Raw genomic sequence first — 18,523 nt, 5'->3', positions numbered from 1 at the left:
TCAATTACAATATGAGTTTCAAATTAGGGAAGTATGAAATGAGGCAAATTTTCTACAGTTGGTGAAATGCTTTTTTATTTATAGATGTTTATGCTAAAGTTCAGTCGCAAATTAATAAGGGAAAAAATGCATATTTACACACAATTACGTCCCTAATTTACTTTCATTTCAAAAATTGTCTTGGAATTTTGGTCACTTCATAGATAATTATTGTCTGTAATCTGTGTGCAAAGGAAATTCATTTTGTGATATTAAAATTTGGCATTTCAAATTAAAAATTTACTACAAGTTCCCCTGTTTCACAAAAAATATTAGAATTACACGTTTAAAAAATAACCTATTTCGTCATTTTCATGTTTATAATTGAACATATCTCTAAAAATAATAAAAAATTAATAAAAATTCCAGTTTTTCAAGAATTTTGTTCCGAACGTATTCGGTTACATTAAATACATTTTCAAATGAATGCATTAACTTTTTAATAATCTAATTAATATTAGTACTAAATACTCAATATTATTTCATTACCTAATAGGGATACACATATTTATTTTAGTAAATGATAAGAATTATCATAAAGTTTATAGGATACTTCTGAAAAGTTCAAAAACAAGGAAAATTTCATACTCCTATAAATCCTTATAAATAATAGTTTTGAGAAAAAAGTAATTTAACGACATTTTTCTACTTAAATTACCTATTTAACAATAGGTTTTAATAGAATTTGATTCACGTAAAAGCATTAAATATTATTTTGGGAAAAAACAAACTAAAAGGGAAATTCTTTTTTTTTTTTTTAATTTATAAGTCTAATTTTTCAACTTAAACTACCGCGTCATTTGTGTCATGCTTTTTTTTTTTTTTTTTTTTTTGTAAAACCTTTAATAATTTGAAATTTTATAATTTTTTTGTTTCGTTAAAAAAACTTTGAGAATTCAGACTTGTCTAATAGGCTCATGATACAGTTAAAGTAATTCAATATAATTTCATCAAAGAATCTTACTTCGCGCTCCAAACATATCCTAATTCTAAGTGTGTCAACTTGCCCGACTCTAACACATTAAGAATAAATAAAACTATTAAATTATTAAGACTATTAAACATTAAGAAAAATAAACAAGCAATAATAATAAAAAAAAACAAATATAAGCAGTGAAAGTTTTTGTGGTGTTTATTCTTTTATGTATTGCTACAAAACATTCTAAATGATTTCGAAATAATATCCTTATTTGTGGTTTCGTTCATTTTGTGCACGGCCCCCCTCCCTGCCTTTTTAAAAGAAAAGAGCCGAAATGTGCAAAGTGCTCAGAGGAAAACAAAACCCAGCGGACAGGAGAGGAAAACTTCTCACGATCATCTGCGAGGGTTGACCCCACAAAACCGCGGGAGCAGGTAGGAATGGGAGGGGAGAGGGAAAGGAGAAGGGGACACCCTCCCTCTCACGTGCGGTACCGTCACTCGGGAGCATCCCTGGGCCAGCAGAGATCTCGTGTGGACACAGACGGGAAAACATCACCTTCTCTCTGAGGATTATGCTGCTCTTTACGGTAAGTCTATATGTTTGTTCATACGAGAATATATTAGATACTAGCTCCTCTGCCTTTTTTTAAACCTTGTTCCACAACATCTTTAGCATTAAAAAGGGATTTTAGAGTGTATTTGTTTAATAATGATGCTAATTTTATAGTGAATTTTGAGCTTTTGGCAATAATGGTAGAGTGAACACGTATCTTTGGTATTACGTAAGATGATTGATATGTTCTAAAAGTTCGTGAAAGCTGAAACGCAATTGTAAGAAATTTCTGATTTTAAACATATTACTCTAAATATTTCACCATTTATTCAATTTTTTTAAAAAGATGTATTCATTCTTGACTATAATCAATGATTGGTTTCCAATAATTTGCAATATTCCAAATAGTAATGAATTAATAATATAAAAAAATATATACATTTAATTACTAGTAAAGACAAAAATATTAGATATTTCTAATAAGACTAAATAAATAAACTTGTATCATTTATGATGTTTCTTTCCCAAAATCTGAGAACTTTTAATAAGGAAAAATTCATTATCGGAATACTTTGATCAATGCATGGATTTCAATTTTTTTATTCCTATTAAATAATTTTTGAGAATTTCCCTTTTATGCTCGAATATTAATTTGTTTGTTATCCTTCAAAAGAGCATTATTGTTTTGTCATTTTTTTAAATTCTTCAATAATATTTTGATAGTAAAATTTTAAAATATTTAGGGAAAAAATCAACTAATTTGTTAACTTTTTTCAATGTACAAATTGGAATAATAATATTTAATTATCTATTTAAAAAAAAAGACACAAATAATTTATTTTGCTTATAGTTCTCCATTATAAAAGTCATTTTTAAAAGGATATTTCTATTCTTAATTTTTTACATGCTTCTTTTTAAAAAAAAAATCTAATACCGATTTAAATGTTGCATAAATCTAAATATTGTTATGTAAGTATTAAACCGCATTCAAATGAGCTTTCAAACCATAAAAGAAATAAATGTGCACATTTTTCTTCTTATTCTTTTACAAAACCTTCATTATAATTAAATATTTTTTCTGTCACCTCTAAATTATTAGAGCGATCATATTTAGCTTAGATATATTTTATAGATAGATTATTCAGCTGATGAAAGTACTATACAAAGTAGAGATGCAAATTTTGCTAATTCAGTTACATGCCTCCTTTTAATTTATAACTTTGAGAAAGCCATTGAAATAAGTATAAAATACATACATAAATTTAAAAAAAAACATTAAAATATCCTTTCTTGAAAAAGGGCTCAAAGAATAAAATTTTCTTTAAGAAAACTTATGCAAAAGTGTTTCTCATTTTCAATTGCATGTTGTTGAATAAAATGATACTGAAATGAACATTATATATGAAATGACTTGTTCATTCTTAAAAAAGTCCAGACAATTTATTGCATTTATGTTCTGGTTAATAACTTTGTTGTTAGAAAGGCAAAATAAATATCTTGTAAAACTTGTTTATCTTTTGTAAAATAAAATAAACCAAAATATAAAAGTAAGCGCATCAAATAAAAGCATGTTAATGACAGTAAATAGAATCCTGTGAATAGAACTTAGCAGGAACGAAATAATTCATACTATTACTTCTGTCTGACTGTCTGTACTTCATGTACTGTAGATATTTAACAGATATGTAATGGTAATATATTCCTATTATTACATAAAATATCAACGATATAAAATTTGCTAAAGTTTAGGTCGCACATTATCCTGCCGACAAATATTTCATGTGTTCTATAATATGGTTAAAACAAGATTCTCTAGACGAATGATGTGAGAAATACCTGTAACTATATCTTTTCTCATCTCCTAATTACAGTTCTACTTTTAAGAAATAACTAAATTTGGAAAGAGAGGGGATATTCAAAGAATTTCAATACCTCATTAATTTATATAAATGTAATAGGTTAAATAATTTAAATAAACGTGAGTAAACAGTAATTTTTTGCAACCGAAATATATATTTTCATTGATGGACGAAACTTTTCCCCCGGAATTACTTTAGAAATACCTTAAAATTATCATTTTTTTAAAGGGAACGGAAATATATTACTTGTTTTGACAGTTGTTAAATTTATTAGCTAATATTTTTATAAATTTATTGAACAAATAATATAAAAGTTAAATGAGTTTATCAATGGAAATAATTTTACTCAGTAAAACAGGGAATATGTTTTATTTAAATAAAAAAAATTCATTTAGGCTGTTCCGTAATTCTGCATTAATGCATTAATTATAAATCCAAATTATCCAAATTATTATTCAGAAAAAAATGCTAATGCGGATGGAAACAAATTTCCCGATGAAAGAAACTAATAAAAGGATAAAGTAAGATTATCCAAGAATATTATTAATATTGATTGGTATTCATCCTTCAAGATCTCTTTCATCTTTTTTTTTATTTTATTTTTTAACGAGATCATTAGTACTATCTCCCAGTACTGAGAATAGCAGATTTTCAATTTCTTTTTTCCGAACTTAGAAAAAAAAAGTATTAATTCAATATCAGTTTTGTGAAGAAAAATATAATCATCTATAAAAGGCAATCTAAATTTGTGATTTTCGCCTAAACAATCTTACATCATTATTTCCTTTCTAATAAAATATTAAAATTTTATGAAATGTCGCAATAATCGAGTGATCATTTTATTCTAGAGACAACATAAAAAGAACACGTCTAATCTTTTTTCACGTAATTCTTTTTTCCGGGATAAAAATTAATCGAATATTTAGTTATTTCCATCAATCGTTTCGATAAACACTGCAATTTTCAATCTCAATTTTTATTATTATCAGGAATTTTAAAATTATCAAACCAATTATTTATTTCTAGGATTTCAACATTACGAAATCGGATTTAATATGTACTCGTAATAATGATGCGATTGAATAAATGAGAGCTACGAAAATCAGTTTTATTATTATCCGTCGCATTCTTTTTTCTTCCAGAAAATTTCTTCCTTCGAATCTGTCATACTGATTATTTTTAATAAACTATCATAATGAAATGCATCATATTACGATAATGAAATAAGCACAATTTTCTAATAGCGTGAGTTATTACTGTCTGTTTTATCTTTTTCTCATAAGCAAGGTAATTAGAAATCATTCTTTATCATTTTAGTTGAAATATCTTTTATAATGTTTTTTTTTTCTTTTTTTAAAAATATAATTCCTAAATCGGAAAAAAAGTAATACACTAAAAAAAAAATAGCGTACCTTTTTTTCTGTGAATTTCCTTTTAGAATAAAATTTAACCTATAATTCCAAATTTTTAAAATCTTTCGTCTGAGTAATGATTTTTTTAGAATAATCATCTGTCGTAATAAATTAAAAAAAAAATAGATGGATTTTATTAAATTTATTTGAATACTTTAAGGACTCACTATATTTATTCAATCAAAATATTATGTGAAAAATCATAGCACATTTAAACTTGAATAATAAATCTTTGCACTCATTTATCAATGTAAACAGCCCTGTTCAAGTCACACCTTTATAAATCCTTTCAAAATATAGCATATGTGCTCTAACTTCGGCAGTGCGATTTTCTTCAAATATTTTAGACCCGTAAATATTTTCTTGAATTAAACTTATCAAATAACTAGTTTTGAATACTTGATTTAAAACATTCTTGAAAAAAAATCATAAATCTGATACATGAAAACAAATAATCGATTTCTTTTTTACGTTTTAAAGTCTATAATCTTTAGAAATCATATTATTGTAGTTGAAAAGCAATTTTTTTATGTGAAACAGATTTTTCTTTTTTGAAATTGTTCCTTTTGCATATTTTTATTTAACTACATTCGTGTTAAGTTTATAAAATGGGAACTTTGCAATCGATTTATTATGCATTTCGATTGCAAAATTGCATTTTCAAAGATAGAAACTTTATTGATATTTTCAAAATTTAACTATAATTCAATCGATTTAATTAATTTAAATTCTGACTTCGTTAGTATCGCAACCTGTTTAGAAAGTTAAAAAAATGACTTTTAAGTTTGTTAGAATTGATAATTATGGAATGAAAAATAAGAAACATTTAAAATAAAAAAAAAATCTGAACCAATGAAAACTTATTTATAAAAGCTGCCTATCGGAAGTTTATTTATTTTTCTTAATTTTTCTTCTTAAAGGCATTTCCAGATTTTTGGTAATGCATTTTTTAAAATAATAATTAAAATTATAATTATTACAACTTAATTCCATTCATGATTATAAAGGCTTGTAACATGAATATTTATTAAATAGTGATTAGTTTTAGCCTGAAGTTTCTTGTTAATGACTAAGTCTGACTTGTTATCCAGAGTTTAAGCATCAAAAATAAATTTTAAATATATATATATATTACAATTTTACACTAATGAATAAAATATTCAAATATTTACACAAATATGCAGACAATTTAATAATTTATTTCTTCTCAACAAATAATTATACTTAATGCATATTTATTAAGCAGAGTTTAGAGGATCAGTACAAAATAAAAGCATATAGTTGATGAACTATTTAGCAAATATTTCTGTTAATTTTCGTCTTGGGAACGTTTTTGCATCTCTATTATGACCATCTTATTTCAAAAATATACTGTATTTCAAAGAAGCGAAATTTCATTAGCATTCTATAATTTACGGCAAAAAAAAAAAAAAAAATTAAAAGAATTTTTTTTAAACTTACCAAATTTTCAAAAGTTTCATAGCGTATGAATTTATTTTAAATACCTTTTAAATATCTATGATACCTAATACTGACATTCTAAAAACTGCAATTTTAGTACATTATTAATTGAAAACGTTTAATTTAGTCCCTCTTTTTTACATTCATACATTAAAATTCATTAATTTGAATACAAACGAATCTCATGTATTTACAATCATTCTTAAAGAAGGTTAAACTGTTTCAGAGTATTTCAACAACTCACCAAACAGAATGTTACAGAAGAATATATGAAATATGAAATTCAAATAATTCATTATATCATAATTAGAACAAAAAGAATATTTTGACTTACCACAAAGGCAGTTAACATACGATGACTTGATAAACATTAACTCATCTTTGGAATTCGAATTCAAAATTACTTTCAAAAGAAGCACAGATAAAGAAAAAGAATAAAACCCAGCTATTTTTACGGTCAATTTATTTTTGAAAATCATAACTGCAAATGTTGCCAAACTTAAGAAACATTATATAACTGAAATGAATATTTAAATAAATTTACAGACGATATTTTTTCCATAAAAATTTAAATGCTTTAAACTTGACTTTTTTCTTTTTCTTTATTAAGTTAGCAAATAATAAAAGGATTCTTATATAACAGTATTATAGCAAATGAATAATTATTTGACTTTCAGTTTTATTAAGTAAACATTAAGGCTTAACAATGGGTAAGATATTAAACAAGAGATAATTAAAAATACATTTTAATAAATTACTTTCAGAAGACGGAATTCTTATTATTGACTGTAAAAATGTTGGAAAAGAGCAACAGCATGTTTTTTTATTGCTTAACTGTATTTGTTTCAAAAATAAATATTTATCTTTTATATTATATTAATATTATTCATATAATGAGCGTTACATTATCACATATTATCTTCTTTTTTCTTATTTTGAATTTTTTTTCATTATGTTATCATCATTATATTCAACAAAGAACGCAAACGATTAAAAAAAACATTGATGATGTAAACGATTGAATTCTACTGTTATTTAATCGTTAAAAACAGGAACAAGAACAAATATTAGCTTCTATTACAGCTTAAAAAGAATTGTTTAAATAAACTAAGAACATTTTAAATAACAAAAGATTATTGAATTTGTTTGATTGTAAATAGTAATTTTTTTAAAATAGTCTTGAACTATGAAATGTACTTTTAATTTTAATTTTTAACTAACACGATTTCTGAATGAATTCTTTTGTAGAACATATTCATCATCACATTTTTTTTTTAGAATGCATATTATTTTGTAAAATTAAGAATCAAAAATGACTCAAAAGGTGATACTTGTAATGGATTTTTTTTTAATGAATGGGTAATTTTGTTTATAGAATTGCATTTTTTTTTAAAGGAAAATATTTGAAATTTCAATTTGAGCTTCTTCCAGGCTGAATTATTTTAACAAAAAGTTCGAAAACAAAAGACCGGTTTCGCTATTCATTTTTGTTAGTTAAATTTTCCAATAGACAGGAAAATAAGTATGTATAAAATTTGAAAACTATTAAATTTCTGGCGGGATGATAAAATAAATTTTATTCTACACTTTCTAACTTTAAAGCCTTTCTAACCATATGGATAGTACAGTGACTCCCCAAAGTCTTCGTATACATTTGAAATGCCAAGAAATAACGCTTTAGCCTGGCATTCGGGTATGAAATCCAATATTTTTTTAATATCATCTCTATGTAATTCTGAAGGGGAAAAATAAATTTTATTTTATTCTTTTAATAAAAACGAAAATGTAATAAAGCAGAAATAAAACGCATCACATGAATGATTGTACATCGAAGCATTTTCTGATATGTTCATATCCAAAATTATCTTATGACTTATTTTTTTTAATAAATTTTAGTAACATTTTAAAAATCGTTTGGCTTTAGTCTTTGTATACTTACTTCTCGTTTTAAAATAGCTTAAATTAAAGGAAAAAAAAAACAGTGTATATTTTTATACATATGCAGAAGAAAAATCGAACTTAATTGGAAGAATAAAGCATGGTGGTGAAGGTTTGGAGATAGCTGTCAACATTAGGACTTGATAATTTTATATTATTGATGGAATAACGAATCATACTTTTTATATGAATATTTTAAAACAGAATTGTCAGCCCAAAATATGAGTATTGGAAATAAATTTACTTTTATAGGATAAAGATCCTAAGCACACTGTTCTTAACGTTTGCCTCTAGCGTCTCCATAATTGACTATATAATCTTTAATCTCCACTTCACGGATTTAAACCAATAAAACGCTCTCAAAAAGAAATTAGAATACGAAGGCGCAACAATACTATGAAAACCGAACTAAAAGATGGAAAAATGTATGAACATTGACGCAGAAACAATAACAATAAAACTGGAGCACTTTATGCTCAAATATTTAAAAGCAATATTGGATGTTGCAAGATATCCTACAAAGTACTTACTAACTGACTGAAATATCAAAATATTTTTTAATATCTATGGAGTTAGAGAGCGCACTCCGAATATTATAAATTTTTTAATATTGATTTTGTAATAAAATTGTATATTCTTAAAATATTTAATAAAATTTTGCTAAAAATTTTTTTATAGATGTTATTAAAAATTCTCATCCTGAAATATTAATTTTTAATAATATATATAGCTGTATTTTATTAAAAAAAATTTTTTGCACGAATACTTTTAGGAACCATTGTATTTCTACGACCAAATTTATCCATATTTAAATATGCACAGGATTTTTTTTACTTGTCTGATTTGAGTGTTTATCTGCTGAAAGCCTGTGAAACCGCAAAGCACATTTATAATGGCTTTGACCACACACCGTTTATTTAACATTACGGCTAATCTTGGATAAAAGAAGATAAATTTTTTTAATCATTCTTTTTACTGTTCATAATTCGAAGTGTCATTCTCTTTGCGGTTTATCCAAGTTAAAAATGGGATCTAATTCTGAAAGGCTAATCTTGAGATTCAGACTAGTGAGGTTTTTTCCCACAGTTAATAACTCAAGCACTTTCAGTTCTACTATATTAATCTTCACATGCAGTTAAAATGCATAGAAAACTATGAAAATTATATTATAAACTATCCGTCTTTGCCGACCAGTTGGTTTATTAGGATTAATTATTGCTACAAATTTTAATTAAATATTTTAAGTATCGATATCTTATTGGAGTCTTCAACAAAATATTTTAAATTTCAAATTTTGATTCATATTACTTTAGAAGCCTTACATGATACTTTAATCATGCTGTGCATTTCCTTAATTTTCTGTCTGTATCATCCAATTATATCAGAATAAAGAGCAGCAGTGTGTGCTTAAAAATGAACGCAATTTAAAAATGAGGAAAAAAAAAATTCGTGATGAAATATTAGTAACAATAATCAAAACGATTTGCAATGAAATATATTTTATAAAATATAATATATATTGAAAGATGTTTAAAAATATTATAAAATATTTTTTAAAGAAATTGATCAAGAATAGGAAAAACTATGGGCAAAAAATTACTAGAATGAACAAAAAAAAAAATTCATTTTAAAATAATGAAAAAGTTGCTTTGCACTTTAACAATTTCAGGAGTTATGATGGAAAAATGTTAAAATATTTTTAAATTTTAATAGATTAAAATTCTAATTAAAATTTCAATTATTTTATTTGATTTTCTAATAAAAAATTCTCTTTTATTATTAATAGAAAAAGAGACATTATTGCAGAAGTATCATAATTCTTACAGTTTTAAAACATTTTTCGGTAGTTGTAAACATATTTCCCAATATAAAATATTATATTGTAAGTGAAATTAATTTCATCACTTAAATTTAAAAGAGGTCTTTCATTTAACGAGAGAGAGAGAGAGATTTAAAAATTAAAAAAAAATCATTCATCTTCATTCTTGATTAAGTTTTCGGATCAATCTATCCATACGAGAAGACAAAATGAAATTATTTAATTATATCAGTCTGCAGTTTAATGTAATTGATTCGAGGTAGAACTTTACTGTTACTTACTCTAGATCCAATGCGAATTTCTACAAAGAAATTCGGGGGGATAGGGTAAATAGAAATATAGTTAAAGGAAAATAATCATTAAAAATGCATTTATACATATTTATATTTTTGGTCATATGCATTTATAGTTTTGTGAGAGCTTTTGTTACACTGAAAGCATAATATGATATACTGTAATTTTCTGTGTTTAAAAATATTCAATTTTGTTCTAGCAACATTTAAATATTGGTGAAAATAAATATTTGGCTCTTAAGAATAACAATGAATGACAAATACCAAAACTGCAATGATCCTATTTTTACTGCCAATAAATCTTTACTACTATTAAAGAATGTGCAGGTGTATGTTGGCGTTATTCAGGCCAAAACGATTGGCCTATAAAATTTGGCGCATATATACTTTGGAGGATAGGAATATGCACGTCGAAGTTTTAAGTAAAACTTTATTAATTGAAAATTAAGGAGTATTTTGATGTTTTTCCATGATAACTTCAAAAAATATTATCGCAGAAAAATAATTTTTGTTCTTTTTAAAGATACCAATTTTAAATTCTTTTGCCCAATTTCCAACAATAGATTACATTGTCAAACCACTACAATAGTTTCTTATTTAATTTCGTAGTTTTCTTCCATTGTCAAAAATTTAAGAAGATGTATTATGTTTAGTATCTCTGTAATTTAGAAAACAAACAAAAAATGAGACAATATAATATCGGAAATTTAGGAAGATTAATCGGATATTTATGGTTTTAATAGCACTATGACGTTATAGGATTGTTTCGGTTAAAAAGGTTCATATGCGCAGTAAACAGAACTTAATTGAGACAACTAAAACTATGCGGCTTTAAGGGCACACAATTCAACAGAATCATGGATATGAGGTTATACCTAGAAGATTAATCTGAAGTCAAATATAATCTATATCCGCGGCAAACCAGGTGACCGCCTGAGGCTCTTATACTTTAATAAAGAGAACAGGATTTGAAATTCCAAGAAAAGTAAGCCATTTGCCCTATGTATTGGAAATGAAAGCTCAAATATTAACATCTATTTCTCTAAGGTTATTTTTAAGTTATATTTTAAAAAGGCTCATATTTGCACTTTTTTCAAAAGTTTTTTTTCCCTTTAAGTTTAAAGAAGCAGCATAAAATGAATTCTTATTAATTTTCGGCAATTTCCTTAAAATGTGGAAATATATCTACTATTTTCACTTCGTTTCAGTTCTGATAGTAATCTGAACCATGAATGTTCTTGTATTATGGTTAGATATCAACTTGGTTTGATAAAACTATGTATGTAGGAAATTTCATACACGTAGGAGATTCAATATTTCTGAGAATATTAAATACTCTGTGAAAAAATCTAATCAATATAGGACAATCTATATTTCATAGTATGCTCTTTAAAAATTAAGCAAAAATAAAGTAAAACATAAAAATTATTGAAAAATAAGAAATTCGCAAAAACCAGTGAAATATTACGGAAATTGAATTTCTTATGATGCTTGGGTTTTTTTTTAAAGTAATTGTGAAAAATTTGTCAACAAATTTTCAGATTTCTCAATTTTTTTTAATTATCTAAAGAAAATGGATAGATTCTTTATTATCTCCTCCATATTAATTTTTAATAATGTTATCCTAATGATGTAAATGAATTCTTTATAGTATTTTCCATTATTTAAAATCTGAACGAAAGGACAGTTTTCCATTTTGAAGGTTTAGTTGGGAACTTTGCAGCAGTTGAGGAATATATGTACAGAAAAATGACTGACTTGAAAGAGAATAATCAAACGAAAAATATTTCTAGCATAAAAATAAACAAAGCAATCAAATTAAGAATAGTCTTGTAGAAACTGCCAGGCTTTAGAATAATACTTACTTAACAATGATATTAAAAATATCATTTATCAAATATATCATTAAAAAATTTGGTAAAGAATATTATAATAATAGACAGAATATATTTTTATTGGTGATAATTCCATTATGTTCTATAGCATTTTTACTTGATGATTGCAGTAATTCCTATCATTATGAGAATTTTAAATAATTTTTTTATCTATATTTACACCCTCAATTGTGATTATTTATAAAATCATTCTTTATTTGTAATATAAAATGGCGTAAACTTTTTTATGGAAAAATTTCTTTCGTGAACTATTTAATTTCAATCATTTTTAAGATAAAAATAATCACGATGATTGCTACTTTTATTTTTATGAATTAACCATTAAGAAAATGATTAATTCGTTCTTTATTTTTGGCATTCAACTAGTTCATTTTTTTAAAATCTATTCAACAACAATATATGCTAAGATGAATTGCTGAACTATCATCTGTTTTTATTTTTTGAGAGTTTATTTATTATTTTGTTATTAAATGGTTTTATTCGGTTGAAGGCATCAATTACCATCACTACGTAGCACAGCTTTTTAAACTGTGGTTCTTGGTCCCGAAATGAAATCGGAAAAAAAAGGTGTCATACGATTTCACACGGAGCCTTTTCTATTAGACTCTAAACCAGAGGCTCCCCAATTTTTTTTTTCTCGTGGACCACTTTCAAAGTTTTGCTATTTTCGGTAGGCCCCTTGCTGCTACATTTCTACTGTATTCCCAAAACTCCTAAAAAATATCACCCTAAATTGGGGCTGTTAAGAAGAAAAAAAAGTAGCACATTTTCTTGTGTCCTATTTATTAAAATAATACTTGTGGTTATACAAAATTATAAACATTTATCATTACAAACAATCAACAATTGACAATAAAATCAACAATGAACTCTGAAATGTAAATGAACAATAAAAAAATAGTCATACTTTTAATGAGACAGATGTACTTGATGAATTGACAGCAAATTATCAATATTTGGCTTCAGTTTTGTAAGAAGTAATCTCAAATCTCCCCGTTCTGTAATGTTCAATCTGCTCCCTTTTTTTGTTAACAGGTTGGTAACGGCACTAAAACTTCTTTTGACAAGTTATGACGAGGGAAACGCTATCAAAAATTTTCTCGCAATTTCCCACTATTCCCCACTTGTACTATTATCTATTGTTCTATTCAATTCTGTGTTTGAACTGAGTCTCGAATATTTTTGAGTACCTACCTAGTGAATGATGCTACCTGCCTACGTTGATAGGTAAATCCAAGCCAAAATTTGTGTTCTTTATTATGAAAACCAGAAAATTTTTCGTGGACCCCCACTTACTTCGTGTGAACCCCTGTTTTCTTTTCACGTCTACGTGGACCCCCGTGGGGTCTCATATGGACCCCTGGGGGTTCACCTGGACCACTTTGGGAACCTATGCTCTATACCATCTCTAAACAGAAAGAATTTTTAAAAGGAGTTTTAATTCAAAAGAATCTATGAAATTTTTAACTAATTATATTTATTGAATTTTTTAAAAATTATAATTAATCAATTTTATGTCTATTTTTCCAATTTTGAGGTTGTGCCAAAATAAAAATATCTATGTGAAAATTTATCGTTTTAATTCAAGGAGACTGCGAGTGTAAAAACTTAGAAATTCTTAAAAATAACAGCAGTTTGGTTTCGACGGTAACTGAAAATTAGCTTTAAAATGATAAAGAAACAATTGTTAAAATTCAAAATAAAAAAAACAGAAGTGTGATTTCGGTTAATTGATAATTGACTTTTAAAGTAACACAGAAACGATTGGTCAAATTTAGCATATCGATATAAACTAAAGACTTATTGAACGACCAACAAAATTCCCGAAGACCATTTCCTAATCAAACCTTTTGATCTACAATCAGATCTCCCATTCTGGTATCTTAAATACTCAGGGTCTGGGCTAAAAGTTTTCAATATTACAGTTTTAAATTGAAAATATTCTATATGATGTTTTCAGGAATTTCGCATCTTAAAATTGTCCCAAATCCATTTCTACTATCAAGATTACCAAATGACAGAGGCCTTAAGCTACTTTTTACAACATTCATAATCTTTTATGCTATTGCACACTCAAAGGCTAGTATATAGACTCAACTGCCTGATTTCTTAGATTATGTATAATGACACTAAAATCCTTTCCACCTGGAGATCTTTTTGAAATGACTCTAATCTAGTAAAAAATTCCTAATTTGGACGAATCGACCCTCCGTTCAAGAAATAATTTAACGGCACTTCAAAGGCTACTAAATTACAAGTAATTGATTACTACTCGGACATTTGAAGAGACATTAATGGTATGCACCATTATATCAAGATAACGCATGGGCAATCAATATGTGATTACAACATGTGCCTGGCTTCTCAGATCTCCAAATTTAACGCCGCAACAGACTTTTCAGCTTGGTAATTCCAGAAATGATTATGAACCAATAAACAATGCGTAATTAGGTAACTTTATGCGAGAAATAATTTAAAAGTAACTCAAAAGATACAAATTGAAAAAGATTGTTGTAAAGTCTTCGCATTAAACTTACTTAACTTGAAAAGAAATTTCTGAACCGACACTCTATGCAAAAATAATCTAAAATCATTTCTAATGCTATAAACTGAAAGTAATTGATTACTGTTCGGATATTTAAAGATAGATTAAGGTAATTCGAGTTGAATTTCCTCAAACTTCAATAAACTTGCAGAGCTTTTAGTATATAAGCTATTACTTTCGGACGTCTTTTAGCCGGATGCCCCATATTAATCACCGCAAGTGCCTCGTCCCGACAAAAGGTTAGAATACAGTGCCGGTAGCTGCAGTCCAATTACATGGGTTTCAATCTGCCCACTTTCTGCTATTTAAATTTCAAATGCTAGTCCATGTGTAGGTGAAGCAGCACGATATGATGAATGAACGTGCGGGCGGCTGCACACACCCTCGCCTATCAAACAATTCGGACGCCCCACCCGAGATCAAGACAAAAGAATGTATAATTCGCACAGTTAAAGTGAAATTCTAAGGTTATTTCTCAGAGCGGTTTACTATGTATTTGACAATATTCGGCATACTTGAAGCCTATTGAAACAAGAAATCCCGACAGCATTTTCTGGTTTACTTTTTGATATACTCCCACACAAGGAAGTTGTTCAGAACATGGCTAAAAATTGTTCCGCTTATGTATTATGCAACAAAACGTTTTTTGAATGAATTCATAATAATTTGTTAAATACATTCAAAATTATGCTTCCTACAGCTATATTGGCACTAGTTATACCATATTTCATAATTTAGGTTTTTATGACGATAATATTGCAACTTAATACTCGAAGAAAACACATTTCGTACAATCTTTAAATTAAAAAAAAAAAATCAGCAGCGCACATCACTGTCGGACTGTTATTCTTTGAAAATCATATTTTTTAAAAAATAATTAAATTAAAAAATGTCTTCGATGTCTTGTTGCTTCTGTATTAAACGCATCTCAGCAAATAGTCCTCAATAAATCTCGCGAATGATCGCTTTCTAATAGGCTCTTTCGTAACCATGGCATACGATTTACAATACACAAGTGCATCTATTATATAGCATGCGAGTAGGGATTGCAATATCGGACCAAAATTTCCATACCGGTATTCGGTATTTTTTAGATCTTAATACCGGTATTAGAAACTTTAGAAAAAGAAAGAAAACACAGGTGTTCTTTGCTTTATTTGCCAGTTTTATTAGAGAGTGTAAACATCAAAAAAAAATAATTTGTAACTTATAAATTATAACAGTATATAAAGAATCACAAAAAAAGTAAAGGAACATCTTATTTATTTAAATCACAAAAAAGAGGGGTAAATATCACATTCATTCTGGGGTAATATTACAAATTTTTGAAATGGGATCTTAAAAAAACATAATGCATCAATTGTACTGTCATTAAGCCTGAAAAGTAATTTTGTGTAAAAATGACCAGCTGTCGAAAACGCTCTTTCGGCATCAACGCTACTTCGTGGTACTGTTTGCAATGCGCGATATATTTTTTCAAGTATTTACCTCTAAATCCCTCATCTTCAAATAAATCGATTTCTCGTCGGATGGTTTTGGATATAGCTGATTTCTGTATTGTATTTTGGTTCGTTGAAATTTTTTTATTTATCGCTTATTCTAATTTTTGTTCAAAAGACAATTCTTTTTCACTATCGACATTAATGGCATCATAATCTTCGATAACTGTACCGAATTCTTCTGAATGTGGATAGGTTTGTGGATAAAAAATGTTAAGAAAATTTACTCTAAACGTAATCAGATTTGAATTGTTTATTCTCTTTTCTTCTTTTTCATTTTCATTTTGAAAATCATTATAATTATGTAAATACCATAAGACATTTTCTATTTCGGTATGCCTTTCTTCTGTGCGATTTTTCAATGTAATATATAATTCTTCAGATAGTGGTGTGTGCTGTTCTTTCAGTGACTGCAACATGAAATGTATTGTGGCATTAGCTGTTAATAAATTAGAATCTCTCCCATATAATGCCTCAGTAGTCAGTTTTATTGGAAGTAGAGCGGATACAGTTCTGGATATTAAGTAGAATTCACTATTTGAAAAATTAATTTGCAGGTTTAAGTTAATTATTGTTTTTTGGATTAGATTTCTCAGTTTCAAAAAACGTTCCATCATTAGGCGTAAACTGTTCCAATGTGTTTTAGAATAGGGGGACATTTAAATATCTTAACAATTTTTCGAACTTTATAAATTATATAAAGCAATTCTTGATGGGTTAATATCTTGTCCTCATTAGAAATATCTTCTTCAACAATTAAATTGTCATTATCTTCATTGTCAATATCACTCTCGCTCTTACTCTCTTCAAAATTGGAATGCGAAGTTTCTATATCCATAGTATTTGAATTCTACTGTCCTTTATTTTTTTGGTATAATACATATATTACTCCTTATTGAATTCCATGAGCATAGCACAATTGCTGATTTGCACCAATCAACTTCCCAACTTTTTTCATAACTGTTGCTCCATTAGTCATTGTGGATACAATATCTTCTTTCGGGGATAATCCATGTTTCACTAATTTAGATTTAAGCATTTAAGCCATTAATTAGCTAATTAATTTCGCCCGTTGGGGAGACATAAAATCAAAAACGTATACTATTTTGCTATGTTGGCGATCCCTGAAAATATAGTGGAGACAATTTTAAAAAATTCTAGTAAATACCGAAAATATCGGTATTTAAACTTGTGAATACCGGTATTACAAAATTATACAAATGGCTCAAAATACCGGTTTTCGGTATCCCGGTATACTGGTATTGCAATCCCTACATGCGAGGAAGCTTCCCACTGTTTTTTTTTTTTCAAAATCTATATTTACCCATATAACAGCATTAACTCTCGCGCAAAAAATAATAAATAATTCTTTTTATATGGACATATTTTTCATGAATTTTAAATCCACTAATTAACTCCCCCCCCCCCCAAAAAAAAGAGTATTTTCTCAAAATATCTTCAAAAAAAAATTGAAATTAAGAAAAAAATTATATAGAAACAAACCCGATAATAGTGAAATGCTTATCTCTAAATTGTATGTAGTGTAAAATTGTTTGTTGCTTGATATGTTCCAAAGTTATTGAAGGGCAATGTTACATTTTTAAAGTTAATTTTCAGTTAAAAATTCAATCAAAATTCTAAAAAAACTTTTTAAGTGTACACATATTATCCAAGAGGAATCTATCTCTAAAGTTTAATATCTCTATATCCAGCTATCTACTTTGTAAATTATTTTGAATCATTTTTTTTTATCATGCATGTCATATGATGCAATTTAAACAAAGTATGCCAGCTTAAAAATGTTATCATTCTAAAAAAAAGCAATTATTTAGAAAATATGTATAATATAGCATTCCTTTAAAGTGAATTTTACTGCGTCAGATTTAAAAATACTTTTTCTTATTACAAAATGATAAAGAAAGTAAATTAGTATAGAAAAAAAATGTTGGCATTAAAAAAATCCTCTGCATTAAATTAAAAGGAATAGCATCATTTCCTTTCATCTATAAATTTTAAAACTGAAGTTAGCTAAACTTACTACTCATTGAAATAAATTAAATCCATATGGTGTGAATTGAATTCCAATTATTATGTAACGACAAAATTTTTTTAAGTAATCAAAGCTGGATTGTAAATTCGTTACCGTAGGAATTGCGGTCTGTAGATTTGATGATCATATTTCAAAATTCGGAGGGAAATTTATTCAAGTTAGTTATTTCTATATGATGTCCAAAATCTCATTTTCTATAAACTCTTTTGTTTGCGATTGCAAAACTGAAATGCTGTTAC

The 18,523-nt window shown here is 26.9% G+C and overlaps 1 protein-coding gene across 1 annotated transcript in view; it reads left to right on the top strand.

Annotated features, from left to right (window-relative positions):
* The first annotated feature begins 1,415 nt into the window (after positions 1–1,415).
* Positions 1,416–18,523, top strand: part of LOC129976203 (cuticle protein 6-like) — a 34,355-nt gene continuing 17,247 nt past the window's right edge. Inside the window, exon 1 of the mRNA XM_056089654.1 lies at positions 1,416–1,547. Within this exon, the coding sequence (XP_055945629.1) occupies positions 1,533–1,547 (15 nt within the window). The 5' untranslated portion in view covers positions 1,416–1,532. The remainder of the gene's footprint in view (positions 1,548–18,523) is intronic.

Source organism: Argiope bruennichi, chromosome 7, assembly GCF_947563725.1.
Source record: "Argiope bruennichi chromosome 7, qqArgBrue1.1, whole genome shotgun sequence".
NCBI lineage: Eukaryota > Metazoa > Arthropoda > Arachnida > Araneae > Araneidae > Argiope > Argiope bruennichi.
This window is presented reverse-complemented; position numbering and strand designations above follow the sequence as displayed.